At 45.8% G+C, this 20,661-nt stretch overlaps 3 protein-coding genes across 7 annotated transcripts; all 3 read right to left on the minus strand.

Moving 5' to 3' along the window:
• Positions 1-809: 809 nt before the first annotated feature.
• tktb (transketolase b) lies at positions 810-6,892 on the minus strand. The gene is made up of 14 exons (XM_076166416.1): positions 6,627-6,892; positions 4,906-5,023; positions 4,695-4,808; positions 4,494-4,591; positions 4,078-4,269; positions 3,730-3,857; positions 3,445-3,641; positions 3,055-3,219; positions 2,632-2,788; positions 2,421-2,551; positions 2,257-2,340; positions 2,074-2,170; positions 1,793-1,912; positions 810-1,677 (listed from the first exon to the last, which is right to left on the minus strand). The coding sequence occupies exons 1-14, from the start codon at positions 6,731-6,733 to the stop codon at positions 1,505-1,507; spliced, it is 1,881 nt and encodes a 626-aa protein (XP_076022531.1). The 5' UTR covers positions 6,734-6,892; the 3' UTR covers positions 810-1,504.
• A 576-nt stretch (positions 6,893-7,468) lies between these two features.
• lrrc23 (leucine rich repeat containing 23) lies at positions 7,469-11,183 on the minus strand. The gene is made up of 9 exons (XM_076166563.1): positions 10,732-11,183; positions 9,960-10,064; positions 9,234-9,337; positions 9,010-9,130; positions 8,761-8,902; positions 8,436-8,566; positions 8,160-8,296; positions 7,778-7,982; positions 7,469-7,698 (listed from the first exon to the last, which is right to left on the minus strand). The coding sequence occupies exons 2-9, from the start codon at positions 10,035-10,037 to the stop codon at positions 7,675-7,677; spliced, it is 942 nt and encodes a 313-aa protein (XP_076022678.1). The 5' UTR covers positions 10,038-10,064; positions 10,732-11,183; the 3' UTR covers positions 7,469-7,674.
• A 236-nt stretch (positions 11,184-11,419) lies between these two features.
• Positions 11,420-20,637, minus strand: rbm10 (RNA binding motif protein 10). Of its 5 annotated transcripts, none has more exons than XM_076166558.1 (23): positions 20,508-20,637; positions 19,954-20,024; positions 19,344-19,875; positions 19,094-19,264; positions 18,910-18,979; positions 16,727-16,800; positions 15,728-15,814; positions 15,561-15,621; positions 15,297-15,461; positions 14,958-15,118; positions 14,695-14,792; positions 14,338-14,425; positions 13,995-14,199; positions 13,789-13,895; positions 13,626-13,707; positions 13,406-13,497; positions 13,119-13,295; positions 12,763-12,957; positions 12,564-12,620; positions 12,243-12,437; positions 12,033-12,101; positions 11,909-11,946; positions 11,420-11,809 (listed from the first exon to the last, which is right to left on the minus strand). In XM_076166558.1, the coding sequence occupies exons 2-23, from the start codon at positions 19,968-19,970 to the stop codon at positions 11,719-11,721; spliced, it is 2,832 nt and encodes a 943-aa protein (XP_076022673.1). In that variant the 5' UTR covers positions 19,971-20,024; positions 20,508-20,637; the 3' UTR covers positions 11,420-11,718. The 5 variants fall into 5 exon arrangements, with proteins under 5 accessions (XP_076022673.1, XP_076022674.1, XP_076022677.1 ...); XM_076166559.1 differs by having other exon boundaries at positions 19,954-20,059; XM_076166562.1 differs by having other exon boundaries at positions 12,054-12,101; positions 13,789-13,892; positions 20,508-20,636.
• Between the last annotated feature and the right edge of the window lie 24 nt (positions 20,638-20,661).

A 20,661-nucleotide genomic window follows, 5' to 3' on the forward strand; every position in this document is an offset into this window, starting at 1 on the left:
GAGAAGCCTGGGTTGGTTGGCTTGTTGCTCCAGCTGGAGGCCCAAATAAAATTCAACAGTTCAACAGATCCAACAGTTATACAGTCAAAGCACATTACAAAATAAGTATACATATGTGTATACTACAACACTACCCCCTGTAAGGAATTATGTCTGAGCTACACTTCCTTTTGGGAAAGGTTTAGCAGTAGTAAACGACAAAATCCACATACAATATATACATGATGTGACATTAGCAGTTAATTTATTTTCTGTCAATAGCTTCAGAGCTGGATATACAATCAAATGTTTGTTGGTTGGTCAGTGTACGATTGAAGGACATCTGCTGACAGTGGAGTGCAGACATGTTCCAAATGGCCAAGTAGACAATTTAACACTCAACACACAAGTCCGAATGTGCTCTTCCAAGGTAAATAGTGATATGACTCAATCCATTTCAGTGTTGACAGGAACACGCAGTACGCTACTGACCACAGGCAGCCCCTTACCTAACCTCAGTCTGACATCACCCTTGATTGACACCTTCCACTGCAGAGCGGCAACCAGGTCTACAACTCATTCTACGTCTATACTGGGTGCTGCCACATTGTGCTCAACTTTCCCACTGTCCCCCTGTGACCCAGTGTCTCCTCTGGAACGCCGCAACAGGGATCCAGCACCTGTTTTGCAATCACTGATACTGATACATGTGTCCTAGACAGTCTGACCACTGCCAACCTAACAACATGTCTGACACTTAACTGCAAAAACCATGTGCTTAGCAAACATGTCTATTTCAAAATATATTATGGAAAAACACCACCAGTGGCTTGGGGTCATGTATTTTTTTATTTCAGCACACCACAGCAGTAACAGGACGACACAGGTGACCAGGAATCCTCGCTACTTTCAGTAACACTGACACACCTGCGGTTAGGAGTCATTGCAGAAAATGCTCACGGTTCATTAATCAGCTGGATAACAACACAAAGTCATGGGAAACACTTCTGTACCACAGCTCACACCTTAAAGACTGTGACCGTACAAAACCTATTAGACTGTGAAACAGTGACTTCATGATGACAATGGACAATTGTGAAGAACAGAAAATACAATGACTGGAATGTTGAGGAAGATTGGGCCTGGATCATACCGCAGGCGGGACACACTGCTGGTATGTACTGCATGATCTAAATACAAACCACAACATGCAATATTACACAATTCATTGTTGCCTTTGTCTGAGCCGTTAAGACACCATTCACGAAGAACAAATGGGACACAAACAGGAATGCTGATGAGCTGGAAGTGAAGAGTACAACCCGTGTTGAGCAGAGGGTGAGGCAAGGTGCACACAAAGCACTGAACCATACTGTTCCCATCTCTCCTACTGGGATAGAAAGCTAGCTAATATAAAAGGGGTCATCACACCACACTCCAAACCACGAGATGGCTCCAGCACAGAAAGGTTCAAGTTAGTAAGATGGCTACAGAGGAACACAGCAAAGTGTGGAGAGATCAGCTCTCAGTTCGCAAAGGTTTGACGCACAGCCTTGGCGATACACTTGGCGCTGATGCCGAACATGTCGAGCAGCTCCTGGGATTTCCCGCTGCGGGGCACGCCGCTCACCGCCAGCCGGGTCACCACGATGCCGGGCTCCTCACCCACTGCTGAGAGCACCGCCTCACCGAGACCACCTGGACAGAAGGAGGCAGAGCATCAGACTGGCTCACATCGTATAACGATCCAGCAACACACCCTGCAGAGACGGGCGTGTTCCTTAACTGACGCCAAAAACAAACAGCCACCCACCCTCCTTGTAGTGATCCTCCACGGTGATGATGCGTCCTCCTGTGGCTCTGGCACTGGCCAAGATGGTAGCGGCGTCCAGGGGCTTGATGGTGAATGGGTCAATCACGCGAATGTTCTTCCCTACAGGAAAACCATTAGGAAGTCATTACTTTACAGATCTGTCATTAGGCTGTAGCAGCTGAGGGTCGGCAGCTGCATTTAATCAACCTTACAGTTGTAACAAACACGTGGCCTTCAGATTAATTACTACATGCGTCCACTAGAGGGCAATATGAGCTCACCTTCACCAGCCAGGATATCAGCAGCAGCAAGGGCCTCATGCAGAGTGATTCCAGCGCCAACCACAGTCACATGGTCACTGTCAGACTGCCGCACCACCTGGCAATGTATACAGAGTTATTAGAATAAATGGTTCAGCATCAATATGCAAGCCAGCATTCTTTTGTATAACCACCAGGCTTTACCTTGGCCAAACCAAGTCCAAACTTCTCATCTGGAGAGTAGATGACTGCAGTTTCTGGTCTGCTGGTGCGGATGAAACAGATACCCTGCGAGTGAAGAGTGACACCGTCAGGAACATAACGCCTCCAGCCGTGAAAAAACAGCTAGACCAACCAAGACAACCCACCTTTGTGTTAGCTGCGAGCTCCACAGCCCTCTCTGTAGACACGGCATCGCTGGGGTAGAACACGGTGCATGTTGGGATAGCCCGGAACATGGCCAGGTCCTCTAGCGCCATCTGGGAGGGGCCGTCCTCACCTGAGGGCAGAGGGAGGTCAGTTTGCAGACAGGACAAAGTGCATCCAATTGACAAGTTTGATGTTTAACAGGACTCTCACCAATGGAAACTCCACAGTGGGAGCCCACCAGGTTGACATTTGTCTGGGAGATGGCTCCCATTCTGATCTGGTCATATGCTCTGGACAGGAAGGCCGAAAATGTGCTGGCAAATGCAACCGTGCGGTCGCGGGTGGCACAGCCTATGGCGACTCCAACCTGCCGTAAACAACCAAACAGCCACATGAGTTTATTTTACTGACAGTGGAAGGGATTAAAGCCCACTTCTCCATGAAGAAGCACTTGAACCAGTCCCAAGGAGACGAGCAGGGATTATCACTCCAGAGAATGAATAGTAACAGATTAGACCAATTTGGAGCAGATTATGGGACAAGAGTATGGAGAGAGTTAGAGTTCATCCCTCTTCCATAACTGTCCTTTAAGCTTGGTGAGCAGGAGTTAAGGTAACACTTTTTATTCTGTACCATGTTCTGTTCAGCAATGAAACACTCGATGTAGCGTTCGGGGAAGGCCTTCTTGAAGGTCTCGGAGAATGTGGAGTTCTTGGTGTCTCCGTCCAGGGCCACCACTCTCTGACTGGACTGGCCAAGCCTGGCCAGTGCCGTGCCGTATGCACGCCGGGTCGCCATCTGACAGGACGGGACAAAGCAGTGTGAGCGACAAGATAACGCAGGCAATTACCACTGCAGACCAACGCTCCACATGTAGGTTAAACTATTACCTATTCGGCTTCATATCCATACATGGCAAGGCCACAACCCACTCAGCCAACAAACGGGTCACACCGAACTTTAACCTGCTGATGGTCAAATGTTCATTTCATGCAGTATACAACTATTATAACCCCAAGCTACCTTGTCTCCTAGTTTGTAGGCTGGGGGCGATGGCAGGGAGATGGTGCTGAGGTCTGCAGGAGCAGTGTCCTCAGTGGGCAACTCGGGAGACAGGGTCTTGTTGGGGACCTGGATCTGAGCCTTCAGGTCATTCAGGATCGCGTCCAAGCGATCCTTGGGGATGGGTTTGCCGTGCCAATTATCTTTGTCCTCAATGTCTACAGCAAAGGGGTTAGAGGTCTCAAAACCAAGTTCGTACAAGATTAGAATAAAGGTGGGGCAGATGGAACGATGAAAGTCACTCACTTTTGAGTCCTTTGCCCTTGAATGTCTTGGCAACAATGCAGGTGGGTTTCCCCTTCACTTGCTGAGCCTGCCAGAAAGCTTTGCACAGCTCCTCCACATCATGTCCATCCACAACATACGTGTTCCACCTGCACAAAGATGAAGCATAAAACTCAACACACCAAATTAACCTACATGCATATGAATGAATGCCCAGACATGTTAAGCATAAACTGTATTAACTTGGTGTGTAAATAACTTTGAGGTGCATAGACCGAGCGGAAGATAGAAGAAGACAAAAGAGGTGAAGCCTTGGCGTTGTTATGGCATCATGAAAAAAGTAGTGGTAGTAGTGGTTTGGGCACTGACCCAAAGGCTTCACAGCGATGGCGGTAGACGTCCATGTCATGCTTCAGGGGTGCAGCCTCACTCTGACCAAGCCGGTTAATATCCAAGATGGCCACCAAGTTGTCCAACTTATAGTAGGAGGCAAAGGCCATGGCCTCCCACACAGAGCCCTCGGAGCACTCGCCATCGCCCAGCATGCAGTACACACGGTAACTGAAACACAATGAAGAAGGACAAGCAGGTCGTACGGAATATTAGCATCGACTCAAGATGCCACATTAGTGACAGTTACTGTGCGGCAGCTTCAAAATGATCTAATACAGAAAGCTGAACAGTGGTGCAACAGCAGTTATGTCAACATGACTGATCCAACCAGCCCCGCCCCCACCCTTTGTTTGCGTACATGCAACAAAGGTCACTTTTGTGCAACTACGCACCTGGATTTGTCAAAGTGTTTCCCAGTGTAGGCCATCCCGCAGGCGGCCCCCAGGCCCTGCCCCAGAGACCCTGTAGCCACATCCACGAATTCCAGTTTCTGAAAAATCGCAAAAAAAACCCCATTAACAGTTGTACAAAGACACTGGATGGAATGTGATGGACATATTCCCAGAGTCAATGACAATGATTCCCAAACTTACAGGTGTGGGGTGGCCTTCCAGGTCATTGTCAATCTTGCGCAGGTTGAGCAGATCAGCTTCCTTCACGAAACCTGCCTCAGCCCAGGCAGCATACAGGATCGGAGCAGCATGACCCTGAAATTAAAAACACACGTCACAGCCACCGACGGTCACATTCTCAGGTGCTCCAAATTTTCACAATGAAAAAATAAATAAAAAGGAGGGCCCCAACCTTTGACATGACAAAGCGGTCGTTGCACTGGTTGCGAGGATCTTTTGCTTTGTAACGCATGGTGTTGAAGAAGAGCACAGACATGAGCTCTGCTGCGCTGCAACATGATGTGGGGTGGCTGAGGGACAGAGAGTTCAAACGTTACAGCTCACCGTAACAAACAAGCCCCCGTTTTAAAAGAAACACACACTCATGCACGTTGTTACAGCATTCCTGAATCCATACAGGTTAATGACTATTCAAGACCGTTGATACTACTGACCCACAATTGCCGAAACACATCTGTCATTCCAGAGTCTGTGTCAGAGTCATTCCAGGAGAGCACAATCGCATTCTTTGAGCCCATTATCTTTTGGGATTAGGAACGTCACTCATGTCAGATTGTTACTGTGTACCATGTTCAGACAAGTTATGCCATTACACTTCAGCGTGAAATTGCATAATTATCTGTTGCTGAACAGTGGTCTGAGTATTGTAATCGGTGGGTTTAGAAATTCCCCCATGCGTTACTCAAGAACAGCTCAGCTTCCCTAAGTGGGTTAAAATACACATGGTGTCAAATCACACACACACACTAGAAACACAACACAACATGTTATCTTATTCAAACATTCATCAAAGCGAGTGTTAAAGTAAAACGTCAGGCATCCCTCAGTTTACCCCTGGTGCTTCTGTTGAAGACCTGCTGAGAAATAAATGTAAGCTATCAGAGGCATTGTGAAAACAATCAAGGTATTGTTCTCCTGCATTTCAAGTTGAATGAGGAACTGTGCATGCTTCATACATATGGCGTCAAATGAGAGGCACCCTTTGTTAGAGGAGGTGGCCATATCAAATGATCTCTACGGGCGAGTTCAGATTCATGGTTCATGCTCAGGGCAGCCGAGAGCTTCCTCCATTTCCCTCTTTAATGCTACAAGGAAGTGATAACAAAAACAGGTTTTCCAACTGACATTTCCTTTTCTGTTACATCATAAGGTGAAAGGTGCACAAGGTAGGATTTCTTCAAGGAAGTAGTGCAAATATACAGTAATGCCTTACAGTAAGGTGATGCAATGTGGACAATGCACCATACACAAAACTATTTTCCAGGACAAGCTGCTTTTCTGCGCAGACTCGAAACACTTTCCCCCCCGAATAGAATCTGTATAATCTTAAAAGGTGCAGATTTTAGACATCACTTATTAATCAGGGGATTTTGGACATATAGCATGAAACAGTGCTGCTCTGCGTTTATCAGCATGTCCACAATATGTTCTTCGGCTGCAACTTTGTCACAGCCTCGAACCAACCGCGAGACTTTGATTTCACTCGATCATGTGATTGTATGTAGCCAGTAGAATGAGACTCGATGCTTTTGTACGACTCAAGTGCTTCACAACGAGACTAAGCATTTTAAACCATTAATACTCGAGCATAAACACAAACACAACTATCCACCGAGTGCTAATATTAGCCTAGACTGATACGCATCTCTTTACAACTTATCCGGTGAAAAAGTAAACAGTTACGCGTTCTAATCTCCCGGTACCTTACTGTTCTGTCGTGACTCCATAATCGGCCCCGCGTGAAGACAATCTGTGGGCGGCACGTGCAGCCAGGCCACGCAGGTGGAACTTGGGTCTGTTACAGCTACACTTACGCCATCTTCTCTTCGCGTGTGGCCTTAGTTTATTTTTTAATACATTTTCGGTAAACATGGCTAACTTTTCATGACTTACCCGGAGTTAGAGGCGCATGTCGCCTTGATGGAGTTGATCCGCAGCTTGTTCGCGATGTCTTTTAGCCCCTGCAGGGTCTTCTCGTCGGGTTTGTGGTAGCTAGTCATGGCTGCTCGGTAGCTCTCTGTCGCGTCCGCTTCAAAGGTGAAATATGAATTATGGGGGTTGTTGAATCACACAGGTAGTGCAGGTTCTATGCTGCGACAGACCAGTTAGCTACCCGGTGTCAGTGAGACAGGCAAGGAGGAGGACCGTCCAGGAGGAGCGGGGTTTATCTCCCCACCAACAGTCACGCCCACCCCGGCCAGCAATTGGAGGAATGGCGGTGGCATAAACTGCGAGGAAGATACTTCTTTCTTTTTTACACAAATTCTTACCGCACCAACAGTGACACATGGAAACAAATCTTGACTTAATATTGTTTTTTACTTTTTCTTTATCAGCAACTCACAAATATTCAAACATGGGAAAGCAGGAATGGTTAAAAAACTGTCCCTAAAAACACAAACGTTAAGAAATGTTGCATTTCATTGACCTGCACAGTTCACTTCTTAGCTTTGGCAACAGCAAACAGCAGTTAAAGCTTATTTCTACCTCTACTGACTACTGTTAAAGTCTTCAATAACTTCTAGTTCTGGACAGTTCTGGGTTGATTTTCAGACAGAACTCTGGCCCTTTAAGGCGGCTGAAGCTGTAGCTGGATGCCTGCCAACAGGGAAATGGCTGAATTTGCCCTCTCATCCTTACTCAGGGAAACACAGGACAGCTTGGCAGACAGTTCAAATATCTCCTTTCTTATTCCTAATTCATCCTGACACAGGCCTGTAACTTCAGCTGTCCATGTCAATAAACACAAAAGACAACATTTTCAGTTTTATTTTTACGAAAACAATACATGGGATTTACATTTGGAAACTTACAAACATATGCCTGTTGTTTTCATGTGTTGATTGTATAATCTATTGTCTGTGTCACAGCCACCCACATTCTCAGACCAAGCCCATCATTTCAAGAAAATCGAGATTTGAACACTTCCTCATGTTGACCATTAAAGTTCCTCTTCTTCTAATTCCTGAAATTAAATGAAATCCTGTAAAAAAGGCACTGAGGTACTGACATGTTTTGTGTACTGTAGGTAGTATCAGCTTTACCTTGAGTTTCTCCAAGGCTTCCGCCCTCTCATCAGGGTACACGGTGTCTTTGTCAATTCTATTCACGTGCGGCAGGTACATCAGCACCCACAGGCGGTGGTTTACTATTTCCACAATTGGATTATCAGAAAGGACCAAGGTTCTCAGACAGTGTGACACATTCCTGAGGTCTCGCAGGATATTCTGATCAGTGATTGTATTACCTCTGTGAGAGACATAAGTGACAGATGTGGTGAATGGTTACACTGTCATTTCTAACAGTACCGATCTTGTTTGGGGTTGGATTTGTATTGGTGTTAGTGATTGAGCAGTAACTAAAATACCAAACAAGATAAATGCAGTTAATGAGTCTAATTACTGCTCCGCTCTGTTCTAACTGTACCTGATATTGAGGTACCGTAGACTCTTCATTTTCAAGCTGAGGCCTTCCAGGCTATCCACCTGGTTGTCACGCAGGTGAAGGGTGGTGAGGCGCTCAAGTCTATCCAAACCCTCCAGACGGTTGATAGTGTTTTTGGCCTGTGCACAGTACAAAGAGAGTAACAGAGTATTCTATGAGACTGTCCTAATGTTACAAATCAGGCAGAGATGTTTCTATACTGAATCACCAGGTGTTTGTGTTATATTGCAAATTCACAATTTTTTCCAGTTTTCTTACCAGATATAGTCGCTGCAGATTGGGAAGGTTGATACCGCCAGTGGTCTCCAAGAGGTTTCCTCTCAGCTCCAGAGTTACCAAGTTATTCAAAGCACTACTGTTGAGACCAACCACTCTCTGGATGCCGTTACCTGCCACAGAGGTTCCCAAATGTTTTCATGTCAAAACCACTCAGACCCTTGATTGCTATATTTTTGAGAGTAAATTAACCGAAGACTGAAACATCCCATCTGATCAATAAGTCATTCCAATGTCTTGTCTTTTAATGAAAATCAACAACAGCTGATTGGTCTAAGCCAGCCTGACACAAAATTATCACACCAACCACTAAGATTGAGGGTCTCTAAGGCGGGACCAGCCAGGCCCTCCAGGTCTTTCAACTGGTTCCCTTCCAAACTCAGCCACTGCAGATAGGCCATCTTATCCAAAGGTTGCTCTTTCAAACATGTCAGAGAATTATAGTCAGCCTACAGAAAAACAGGAAGACAACAGAGACTTAGATTTACCATTGAATAAACACAATGATTGTGACAATCCCAGGCATGTCCTTCTATATGAACAAAGAGCTTCTTGCCTTTAGCCAAAGCAGTTGGTTCAGTGCTGCCAGAGGAGAAAGATCTGTCAGGCGGTTCTTAGACAAATCTAGGAAACGTATGTGGATATACCTGCTGATCGCATTTATGTCTGTGAGATGACTGTCAAACAGAGCAATGACAAAGGGAGAACAGGTCAAAGATAACAAGGGATTGGACAGAATAAAGGGAAGGAATTTTCTTTAACATTTAACTATACACTTACCTGTTATCCACGCTGAGTCTGATAAATGCGTGTCCTAGACCATTTCCTGTGCGACAAAGTAGCGAAAGCCCCTTCACTATGGTTGCTTTGGTCAAGGGACAATCCTGTAAGTGTGTAGTACAAAGAAGGAGGCGATCAAAGGATTTATCCCAGTGGGGAAGTCAACATTTATAGCTCCAGATGGTTTGCGTATGGATTCCAGATACCCGGCACAGATCCAAGATCACAGTTTGTACTTTTTTTTGTCCCATGAGCAGGAAAGAAACAATCCCACCTGGTTTGCTTTGAAGGAGCCTCAGGCTACACTTAAAGATCTTTGTTCTCTATTAGAAACTGGCAACAAACAGTTTAGAGAGTGCAAGCTTAGCACAATCACAATGTTGTGCTTATGATTGATACACACATATTCCCAAAAATACATGAAATTAAAACGAACTGGAGCCTCTGCAGTTGCAAGCTGTCCTGTTGTTTGAGCTATTAGGGATGTGAAAGGAGGCAGCGGGTTTCAAAGATTAGAGGAAGCAACAAGGTAAACTCCACCTGTTACACCACAATCCTGTGGAGGCACTATATCAACACTTTGGTTAAAGACTAAATCCCCCCTTGGTAGTTGTATCCAGCATAAATGTAAATAAACAAGACAAACAAGGTGTCCCTACCTACAATAGAGTATTAAAATAAGTTTTTCTGAGTTGGTAAAAGTAGTTGTCACTACCACAACTGTACCTGTGCATCCTGCCCAGGTTCTTCATTCTGTGTCCTTTCCTCTTCCTCCGACAAGGCTTCTTCGGAGTCAGACATCATGGACCGTATGACCTTTTATGACCAAAGCTGAATATTGCATAGAGCAGAATATACAAGGTTAACAAAGTGCGCTGACAGCCTGCTAGTTAATTAATTGGAATGAATGCGAAATATGCAACATTATACGTTTGCATTCACGATGACGTCACTGTTGTGTGGCGTACATATTCAACTCTGAAGTGGGATATACTCGGAATTGCGTCATTTTGGGACTATCAGTTGTACTTGGAGCAACACAAGTAGGACAAAACATGTAAGAAAGCGTCTGTTTGCTCCCAATTTGCGTGATAAAAATGTAGTGTGAATTAACCCAGAACACGAGCGACATGGTCACGGCTATGTGTTTTAACAGCGAGTATACCTGTTGCTGTCATCAATAAGTATTCATGAAAGCGAATTTCCAAGTTGAGGCGTAGAAAGTCACCTACTGTTTACAGCGTGAGCAGCCAAAACGAAATGACGCCAGTCCTTAGAGTTAGATATTTATTTTGTTTCTCAGTAAGACGAACCAAGTGAAATAATGTAATGCTAAATCCAGCTAAAATTTCATTAAAAAACAGTATCGACGGGTTATTATGGCCCTAATGATGGTAGCGTCAACAGTTAGCCACCTACCAATGGAGTTCAATTAGTTAATATAAGCTCGATAAAACTAATGAGTTTAATACAAATACTGTATCTTTAATTAACTTACCCTGCTACCTTAAGAGGAGGATTTAATGTAATATACGTCTGTACGTTTAAGTCCAAGCTTCTACACCCGGCACAGCGCTTGTTGTGGTAACCATGGAAACCAGTGGCCGTAAAGTGCAGAGGCGTGAGATTCACTAGTGCCTCTGGCTTCTGGAGGCCATATGTTGCGTTAGAGGTCTCATGACAAAAGGATTTCACATATTCCTCTTTTTTTTACCCACTACTTATGCAAAAGCAGCTTTGGAAATCCTACATCCATATGTTGAAAGATATGGGCTTCTGTTCAGTGGCTTTCTCATACAAAACACTCAAACAAACTCGCTTTATAATGGTGTTATTATGAATTTACACAAGCTTCATGGATCAACAGTATTTTATACAGAAATAAAAAAATTGCCTTCTCCAGACATAAATATGTATTATGCATTCATACCAGAAATATGAGAACATGTTTATCTACACACTACTGTTAATGTGACCCTGTCCATCTCATGAGGACAGTCTGAGCTCCCACAGCAGGTATAAAATGCTCACTCCAAAATGTATACACAGCTTATGTCCAGATCAGTCATTCACTGAATGACAAGGCATATGACAAATAAAACAATCTATGCTGCATAGACGGTAATATTAGAAAATGCCATCTGCTGCCATAAAGATCCATACTGATCTTTCATTTTTCCAACAGCAAATGTCTCCCCATCGATTAAAGCCTGTTTCTCACACACAAGCTCTGAAAAAAGAGAGCGCTCAAAACTGCGTCATTCAGGGAGAAAGCAAAAGGTGCAATTTGTGCAATATCCTGACATCCACTGCTACAGGATCAGTTCACAATGAGCGTATGAACACAGCTGAGGTAAGTTTAATTTCAAACCAAAATTAAGTATGAGGTTTTACTATTGACATCTAAGTGACGTTAATGGTGAAGTGCTGCGGCTTTTGTCCTTGTCCTGGGCGAGTCAGGGGATTGAGTTTTGAGGGTAATGGATCACTCCACTTGCATATTGCGCAACAGAAGCCCCTTTTTCACACCTCCCTGAAGCATCCGGGCACCGAGACTAGAGCCTGAGACGGCATCGCTACAGTGAGAGAAGAATACAACGTGTTGAACACATAGACGCACAGATGTAACTAGATTAATATGATCCACTACTAGTGACAAATGCGAGTCTGCTTACATCTTCCTCTTCTTAGTGTCGGGTCCATCTGCAGGCCTCTGCAACAGAAGTCAATGAGGATAATCAATTACCTCAATCCAGTGATAACCATTACCACTGCCTGCATTCGTCTACTGATACTGACCAGCCACAAGGCCTGACTGACCTCTTTCCCTCCTGCATCTTGGTGCATTCTTCTCTGCTCCAGGTTTTGCTGATGACACATAAAGAGGTCAAAATGTAGCTGTGCGTATAGGACATAGGACAGTAAATCAATAGGCTGCACCTTGGCCATTCTGTGAAGTCTCCTAGATAAAGGATAGTCAAGTGTTATCTAAACCAATGGCATAAGTACCTTATGGAGTTCAGACAGCTGCTGGTGCCTGATGAGAGCCTCTTTACTGGGGAACTGCCGCCGACACAGCAGACAAGCCAGTTTAACCCAGTCTGTCATTCTCCCCTCCTTGTCGTCTTTCTCGCCCCCTTCTTCTTCACTGTCGGTTTCTCCGCTGTAGGCCGGCACCAGACCCTGCAGGTGAGGAGGGGAATGCTACAGAACAAACGATACAATGGCAGAGTGTTAGAGCAAGAGAAAACACTGATACAGCTACGCTAAGAGACATTTGGAGGAAACCCAAGGGTAACAAAGACAATATGCAACAATATATATCCTTACTTCTGTGGCATGTCGGATCTGGTCCAAGAAAATCTGAGGCCGTTCAGACAGCGCTCCCTATAAGGCACAAAGGGCCCGGTCAGTGGGATAACAAGGGCTAATATCACCAGAAACGCAGTCACCTAGTTGGGATGTCATTTCCCCTTAATTGAAGTATCACTCAAAATAGCACTGTTAATGTTAGTGAGAGGGGGGTCACCTTTTTCTCCAGAACTGCATAGCCTGCGTCAGCACTGGCGGACTCTCGGCGGTCGTCGGGGCGACTGTGGCCGGGCGCCCTTGTGTAACCGGAGGGCACAGCTGTGGAGCTGACGGCCGGCGAGGACGAGGCCGTGCGCATGTTCTCCTTCTGTCTGTTGAGACTCTTAGCCCAGCGCTCCATATCTTTGGCAATCTATTCATGTAAAACGTACAGGTCAGACAGAAGAGCAAAGTCTTTGTTGTCCAGGTCTGAACTGGTTTATGTTGTTTTTGCCCTCTCGGACGGTGTTATAAAGTGTGAATTCATGCGAGGAAGTGGTTTTGGTCTTCATCATTTTGCAGAGGTGTGTCTACCTGCTGAGCCGTTTTGCTCTTGGGTTTGTCCTTCTTCTCTTTGCCTCCAGCGGTAGCAGAGAGAGGGTCTGCATTATCTCCGGCAGCACCTTCAGCGCTCGCCTGATCGGCGGGAATGTAGGTGTTCTTCTCTCCGTCCCAGTACATGTATTGCTGTGTGTGAGCGTTGTAGTAGTACTACAGGGAAGGAGAGACGTAGAGGAAGAGGGGACACGCTCAGGGAAATGTTGCAACAGTGTCGGCTCAATATCTAGACTGGAGTACCTTATCCTGCAATCAAGCTTTACCTGGGAGTTAGGGTCATAGTAAAGTCCTGTGATTGGGTCGTAATAGTAGCCCGAGCTTTCATCATACTGGTATGTGGACACATCTGGGACAGCTACGGACAAAGAAAGGACATATATTCAGGGCCAAAGATTACATTTAAAACCTGCCTTGTATAGGAGAAGCATCACCTTCTTCCACTCTCTGTATCAAACACACACACAGACCTAAACACACACTTACGGTATTGCTCGAGCTCGTGTTCAGTGCCCGGGGTAGCAGGCTGGCTGGGAATAGCTGGCTGTGGTTTCCCCACTATCTCAACCTGATGAAAGATAACACTCTTTAAAAGAAGAAGAGGACAGTAAAAGTAAAGTATGCAGCACTATTCAGCAGTTTATTCTACCTGAGCAGCTGTTGTGGTGGTAGCCGTTGCCATGAGAGCCGTCTGTGTGAGAGGCTGCAGCAGTCCCCCTGCTCCTGACGCCATTGCCTCAGAAGAAATCCCAACTGCTTGCAAACACACACACATGCACACCTCTTAATACATGCATTCATTTCTAAAGGTAAATATTTAGATTATGTTCTCATTTGAGCTTGAATGCTTCCCACCTTGAGTTGCTCCTGCTGCGTATGCTCCTATCAGGGCCCCTCCTGTGCTGGGCAGAGCAGCAGCTTTGGGGTCTGTCAGGGCCTTGAAGGCTGTGCCATCACACCCAGAGCTTTCATGCCCTTCCTGGTTGTATGTCACTGCTGCCCCCTGCTGATACACCGCTGCATCTAAGCTCTGGCCTCCACCTGATCCATTCTGAGCCGTCTGAGAGTGGAAGAGACCCAAGGGTAATAAGGATAAAAAAAACAAGCCAATTAATTACAGGCACAATAAGGAAAACACTTGTTGCAGCCGATTGTGTTTGTTTGTGTTCTCATACTGTATATGGCAGAGACAGGTTACCTGTGTGACAGCCCACTGGGCAGCAGCTATGGCTGTGCTGGCCACCGTAGCGGCGCTCACTCTGCTACCATCGGTCAAGAACACATCACTGACACAGAAGAGGGACACAGAGAGGCTTTCATTGATTTCACACTTTTGCCTGGTGAGCTCCATTTCATAGTTACTTCTCTCAAGATGCTCAAATCATTTTTGCAACATGCGGTGAAGGCATTTCACAAAATGCATCCTGTTTCAAGGCTAAGGTTTACATGCAAACGCCTCAATGATGTTACAGTATTCCTCTTTTTGCAATACTTATATGATGAAAAATGCTCTTGTGCTTTCCAAGCCACTGAGTTTGTGTGTGTGAGTGTTTACCGTTTGGAGCCCTTGGCAAACTCCACCACGATAGCCTTCCCATCAATAGAGAGAGCTGGCTGGAGAGCCTGCAAGATCTGGAGCAGCTGAGATGCCTCCTGAAAATAACAAACAGGCCCGGCCAGTGAGTGTGTACACATTTAGATGTGTAACTACACATACTCATGATCCCAACATCAAGATCATCACAATATAGTCAAATATTAACGAATAATTACACTGAATACATCTGTAAAGAACTTGAGCGTGTTTGTCTGTCTCACCACTATGGTAGAGAGCTGCAGGAAGGCGAAACCCCGGTTGAGATGGGTGTGCTTGTCCTTGATGAGGCGAACATTAGAAGGGGAGAGCGTGGCAAATGGAGCCAGAGCAGCTAGAATGGCTTCCACTGAAGTGTGTGGGCCAAGGTTTCTCAGGATCAGAGCTAATGTGAGACAGTACGGGAGAGAATGTCAACACTGATAAAAGCTACAGCTAACCAACGAGATTTGAAATTGATGAGCTTTGTTGTGAATACTTAGTGGATACTACAAAGTAAATAGATACAGTCATCAGAGTGGCTCTTAGTAACATGTCAAGTGTCATGGGGGTAAAATACTGACTGTCGTTGGCCACATCTGCCTGCTGTGCAGCTTGACCTGCATTGACCACTCCTCCTGGAGCAGAGGAGTGGTAGGGAGGTGGCAGGGGCAGTAAGCCTTGGGCTCCCTCCTTCTGAAGACCAAGAGACAAATCTCTCTGCAACTGGGGCAGCTTCAGTTCAGCCTCTGGGGAAATGACACCATGCCATTTGTAAAACACAGCAGCACAGCAGGATGAAGCTTGTGCCGTCATGTAATGGAGATATTCATGAAGTTTAGATTTACCTGATTTGGGTACACTGCATTTGAAACACTTCTCCCTCCTTTTAAAGTTCTGCACACCACACTGTTGAGATGTGACATAACTGGTTAAAAAGACGTTTTAAATGAACGAACAACAGAATTGTCACATATTGTAGGCGTGTCTGCCATGAACACACGTCACACAGCACCTTGTTGCAGAGCCAGTCCTCGTTGGCACGTGGTTTTGGGTCGCTGAAGTGCATTGACACCCTCTGTCCCAGAATGGACAACACTCCCTAAGAGAAAAAGAGAGAGAGGAAGGGGAGGGGAGGGGCAGCGAATGATTATCGACGATAACTGGGCCACACATGACAGAGAAAGGCCTCATCTCACAAGAGATGAGAAAGAAAGAAAGAAAGAGAGAGGGACACAAGACAGGGAGGGACAGAGAGAGAAGAGAACTGAGCTTGAAAGAAAGAGGACACGAGAGAATTGCAACCTTCAGCTTTAGAGAAATTGGGACGGACTGAGATGGTGTATGTGTGTGTGCTGTCCGCTTTTGTAAGGACAGGTTGTGTTTTATTCAAATCTTGTCACTCCCCCCCCCTTAAGGGGAAACTTTGTCACAGCTTTGCACACCTCCCATCCCACTGTCACCACATTCATCCCCCAAATAGACAATAGCTCCTATAGATGGCACAGTAGATGATCCAGATGTCCACGGTTCAAACACAGGAAAATGACTATTAGGCTTGTTCTGAATTAATTAGACTGTGTCAAATGTTATCTTGGAGTATATCAGTGAATTTGGCAGAGCAAGTGGAGAGAGAGTGAGCACGTGTCACTGAGGGAAGTCCTCTGTCAAAACCAGGATCTTTCATTACATGTTTAACAAGCATGAGGGTGCACTTGGGCAAATGCTGTATATATAGTTAGACAGTCATGTGTGTAACTTGGCTGTTGTGTGGATTTCTATGTCAGCATGGAAAAGATGAATTTGCCCAGAAAAATACAAACCGTTGGGACAAAAATGTCTATGTGTGTATAAAATATTAGGTAAGATCATTGTGCACATGACATGTGATGTGACTGAGCATTGGTGCCAATATCAACCCATGTGTCCCAGAGTGTGTGTCTGTGTGTGTGTGTGTCTGTGTCTGTGTGTGTGTGTGTGTATGTGCATGTGTGTCTGTGTATGGGAGAGTGACCTGGTTGGTCTCCATCCAGCGGGTGGCCTCCTGTATGACATTAAACTCGACGAAGGCGAATCCTCGGCTCTGACCTGGACACCGACCAGCGCCATGGTAACCGAACAACAACAACAACATAACAACGCAGTGAGGGGTTAGTGCTTCATGTACAGAGGAGAGAGAGAGACCCTGTATCAGCACTAATAAATTACACCATTGCCTCCTCTCTCCCTTGGAGGTCTCACACACTTGATAGCCACTTGGAGAGCCAGAGTCCAATTCTCCCACAAGGGCGGGAGGACGCAATGTTAGGTTGTCTCATCAGGGTCAAGGAGAGAAGGAGAGAGAGGGGGAGAACCTTGGCCCAACCATTAGTCTGAGATCTTTGGCTGTGAGGCACCAACAGATGCAACACTCATGCCACACACACACACACACACACACACACACACACACACACACACACACACACACACACACACACACACACACACACACACACACACACACACACACACACACACACACACACACACACACACACACACACACACACACACACACACACACACACACACACACACACACACACACACACACACACACACACACACACACACACACACACACACACACACACACGGTGCAGCCTGAGTCATGTAGCACCATGGTGGACTGTGCTTAACTGGGAGAACTCCACTTTCTGCACACATGAATCCGCATCATTACCATTTGCTCTTTAACTATAATATGCAACGAAGACTCATAGATAAGGGTTTAATTTTAAACTCAAACTGCATTAATAAGATGTTTATAATAGAGACATTTATTTGTTCTCTACTAAATCTCAATTGCATCAAATCTGGTAACCTGCCATTAAAATGTGGAAAATGCAACAAAACTACTATTACCACTTTTTATCTGTATCAGTTTGTACAGATAAGAAACAAGTTCAAATTAAGCCGTCCTTCATTCAATGAGGTCATTGACTGAGTACAGTAGGTTAAGCATGAGCAAGTCGATAAGCGTTCCTGTAACAGCAGTTTACTAACTTTACTGCCCCCTATTGCATCATGGACAAAATGGTCAGCTTGAGAGGTTCAGGTATAACATTGGAAACAGCTGATTTAATAAGTGTTGAACTTTACTAAGACATAACCTAAAAGCCTCTCTGAGAAAACACATTTAAACGGTTGATGATGTGGCAATTTTATTATTTTATAGAGAAAATGGTAATGGTCTTCTAATTAAATCGTTGTTGGGAAGCTAATCAGGGAATGTCGAACTGGGAAAATTGCAAAAACAACAAATTCCTTGTGGGACTGTTTTAGATACGTTGATTCGTTCAACTCGTAACACCACATGGAGTAATGAGGGTCACAGAAGGGCATTATTTCAACATTTATAACGTAGAATGACTTGACTGTCCTAGAAATACAATCAGAATAGGTGATGTGAAATGAGAGAGCGACAGACAGAGCAGCATAGAGCACTGCAGGTGTGGCTGAGTCAAATAAGCTCTAGACTACAGACAACCAGTGAGTAAGCGAGAGGGAAGGCTAAGGCAATAACCTTATGGAAAACCTTTAGGAGAGAAGCTTTGCTTAGTAATATGAATGACATCACATCACTGAGAGATACCTTTGACATTTGCATTGACACACACACACACACACCTGCATTGACAAAAACATTCCACTTCCACTGCTCATTCTCATGTGACACGGTTAGTCTGCGAGGATTGTTTGTCTAATCACACAGACCCACACACCTCACATCAACATGGATCAGTCAGCGTCATGAAAAGAGGAGAATAGAAGAAATGAGGGAGGGGAGGAGGAAGGTGAGACATGAGGTGGAGACCTGGAGACTACGGGTGCGCCCGTGCATTCCTGTTTGTCTCAGTGGCAGTTATGGAAGGAGGCCTCGTTAGCCGCGTGCGTTGATGTTTTGTTGCTCTGTAAGTACTTGTGACATCACAGACACAGGTGGATCACAGAGGCAAAGCAGGGATGTAAGCAGAAGCCCAAGTATATACATCTAAGTGTGTTCATTTTCTCTCGGGATAAGAAAAAGCTATTTTAACGCAGCGATGAACGCGAAAGAGCTGGTAATGAGTAAGCGTGAAAGAATGTGAGAGAGGAGAGGAAAGAGGGAAAAAAACAAAACAAAAATGTGGGCAAAAGACCTCAGTTTCTCACCTGAAGATTTGTTCCTCATGAGGCGAACCTCCCTTGGCTGGATCCCCTGCTCCTGAAGCTGTGTCCGGATCTGATGTCACACATGCAAAACTGCCATTAATCATTAGCCAACAGACAATAAGAGCCTTGCATCGTTTTCATGGCACCGGCGTGCAGAGGAGCGCGCCAAGAGAGCTGCACTGACCTCATTGGAGGTGGCAGCGGGTGGAAGCATGCGCAGCATTATGATGTTGCTCGGCCTCTGGTTGTGGTCCAGGTCCGCTCGGTAGTCCTGGTCCTTTTGATCCAAGTCGTCGAGTGACAGGTCGAGAATGGCACCCCCACAAGCGCGCTCTTCTACCCCTCCTGGAAACGTCTAAACACATCAATCACACATGAGCACGTGGCAACAACATGGAGCTGCAGCCACCTTATAAGCAGATGGGTCTTCTTACCCTCCTCTTCCCTGGGCCCCTGAGAAACCTGTCCTCTTCTCTCTGCCTCACTGTACCGAATTCCCTCTGTTCTGGATGGACTGCCCCACGCCCCCAGCCGTCTTCCCTGCCCCCTAACTGTGGGTCAGTGTTTTCTGGGTAGTCTCTTACACCTTTCGGACCCGGACCCCTTTCCTGTGGGCCTGTCCTTAACTGCTCAAACTCCCATCTCGATGCCTCCTCGTCTCTCGGGAGCGCGGGCAGTGCCGGATCTGACTGGGTCCGAGGAGGGGGCCACAAGAGCCCTTTCCCCTCGCAGCCCATCTCTCCACGCTGGTGAAACGCTAAGCGATCTTGGACACGACCCGGTGAGAAGTCATGGACACCCAGCGGCAGCTCGTCCAGGCCAAACTGTCTGTCTGCGTCGGCTCTGACATCGTAACCTGCTCCCATCTCCTCTTCTTCTTGGCCATACCCTCGGTAGTCCATGTCACGGAAGTTGTGATCATTAGTGGTATTACCATAGCGACCTAAGCGGTCACCTCGCCCATTCCTGGTGACCACGAAAGACAATTTGAGGGATATTCTCCTCCACATATGCTCACAGATATACAGTGTGTGCTTTACTTACCGTCGCTCGTAGTCCATGCTGATGCACTGACCGTCTCTGTCCCTCCTCCACTTGCTCACAGCATCAGATACCTTCAATTTTCATGAGATCGTTATTCTTTAATACACTAAAAAAAAAAAAAATCTTTTCAGACAGCATAAAAAACGACAGCAGTGATGTGCAGCCGTACATCTGAACACGTTACCATAGACGTCCCTACATCAACTTTTCATCATTAGAGGATGTAGCATTTGAGGCATTGCTTTGCAGAACTCTTCAATTGCGTCACCGTTTGCGAAAGAAAGACGTGACCGTATAATACTACATAGCGACAAACGTGACGTGGCAAAAGCACACACGCAACGATCTTTGGTTACAATCGTACAGGGGGTGAAAAGCAATGACGATCTGCGGTCAATGTCTGTTAGCGGCTAAGCTAACTAGCCTGAGGTCGGCTAAGTGGGTAAGCTAAGGTAAAGCACAGGGGCAGAGTCCTGCTGCGAACCGAGTGTCAGTCGTCACAATCATCACGAAAAGCACGGCTGCGTGTGCGGCTGGAGGGAGAGAAAACTTACCACCAGTTTATGGAATTATACGTTCAAACATTGACACACTGCGTAGAATGACAAGTGAAAAAGGTAAATTTCTTTAACAAGCAGCAGGAGTAAAATGGCCACAGAGAGGAAACATTACATATTGGGAGCTCCTGATGTGTACTCGAACATGATT

This window comes from Genypterus blacodes, unplaced genomic scaffold (genome assembly GCF_046128005.1).
Source record: "Genypterus blacodes isolate CSIRO-AG114 ecotype Tasmania unplaced genomic scaffold, CSIRO-AGI_Gbla_v1 ptg000156l_1, whole genome shotgun sequence".
Taxonomy (NCBI): Eukaryota; Metazoa; Chordata; class Actinopteri; order Ophidiiformes; family Ophidiidae; genus Genypterus; species Genypterus blacodes.

Coding starts and splice junctions, on each gene's coding strand:
- lrrc23 (XM_076166563.1), bottom strand. CDS start 10,037: ATGATGTCTGACTCCGAAGAAGCCTTGTCGGAGGAAGAGGAAAGGACA. Junction 8,903..9,009: donor ACCAACTGCTTTGGCTAAAG/GCAAGAAGCTCT, acceptor GTTTTTCTGTAG/GCTGACTATAATTCTCTGAC. Junction 8,297..8,435: donor ATCTGCAGCGACTATATCTG/GTAAGAAAACTG, acceptor TACTGTGCACAG/GCCAAAAACACTATCAACCG.
- tktb (XM_076166416.1), bottom strand. CDS start 6,733: ATGACTAGCTACCACAAACCCGACGAGAAGACCCTGCAGGGGCTAAAA. Junction 5,024..6,626: donor ACATGCGCCTCTAACTCCGG/GTAAGTCATGAA, acceptor TCTGTCCCTCAG/CCACCCCACATCATGTTGCA. Junction 1,678..1,792: donor GGAGGATCACTACAAGGAGG/GTGGGTGGCTGT, acceptor CCTTCTGTCCAG/GTGGTCTCGGTGAGGCGGTG.
- rbm10 (XM_076166558.1), bottom strand. Junction 18,980..19,093: donor CCGCTGCCACCTCCAATGAG/GTCAGTGCAGCT, acceptor GTGTGACATCAG/ATCCGGACACAGCTTCAGGA. Junction 12,438..12,563: donor AGATCCGACATGCCACAGAA/GTAAGGATATAT, acceptor TTTGTTCTGTAG/CATTCCCCTCCTCACCTGCA.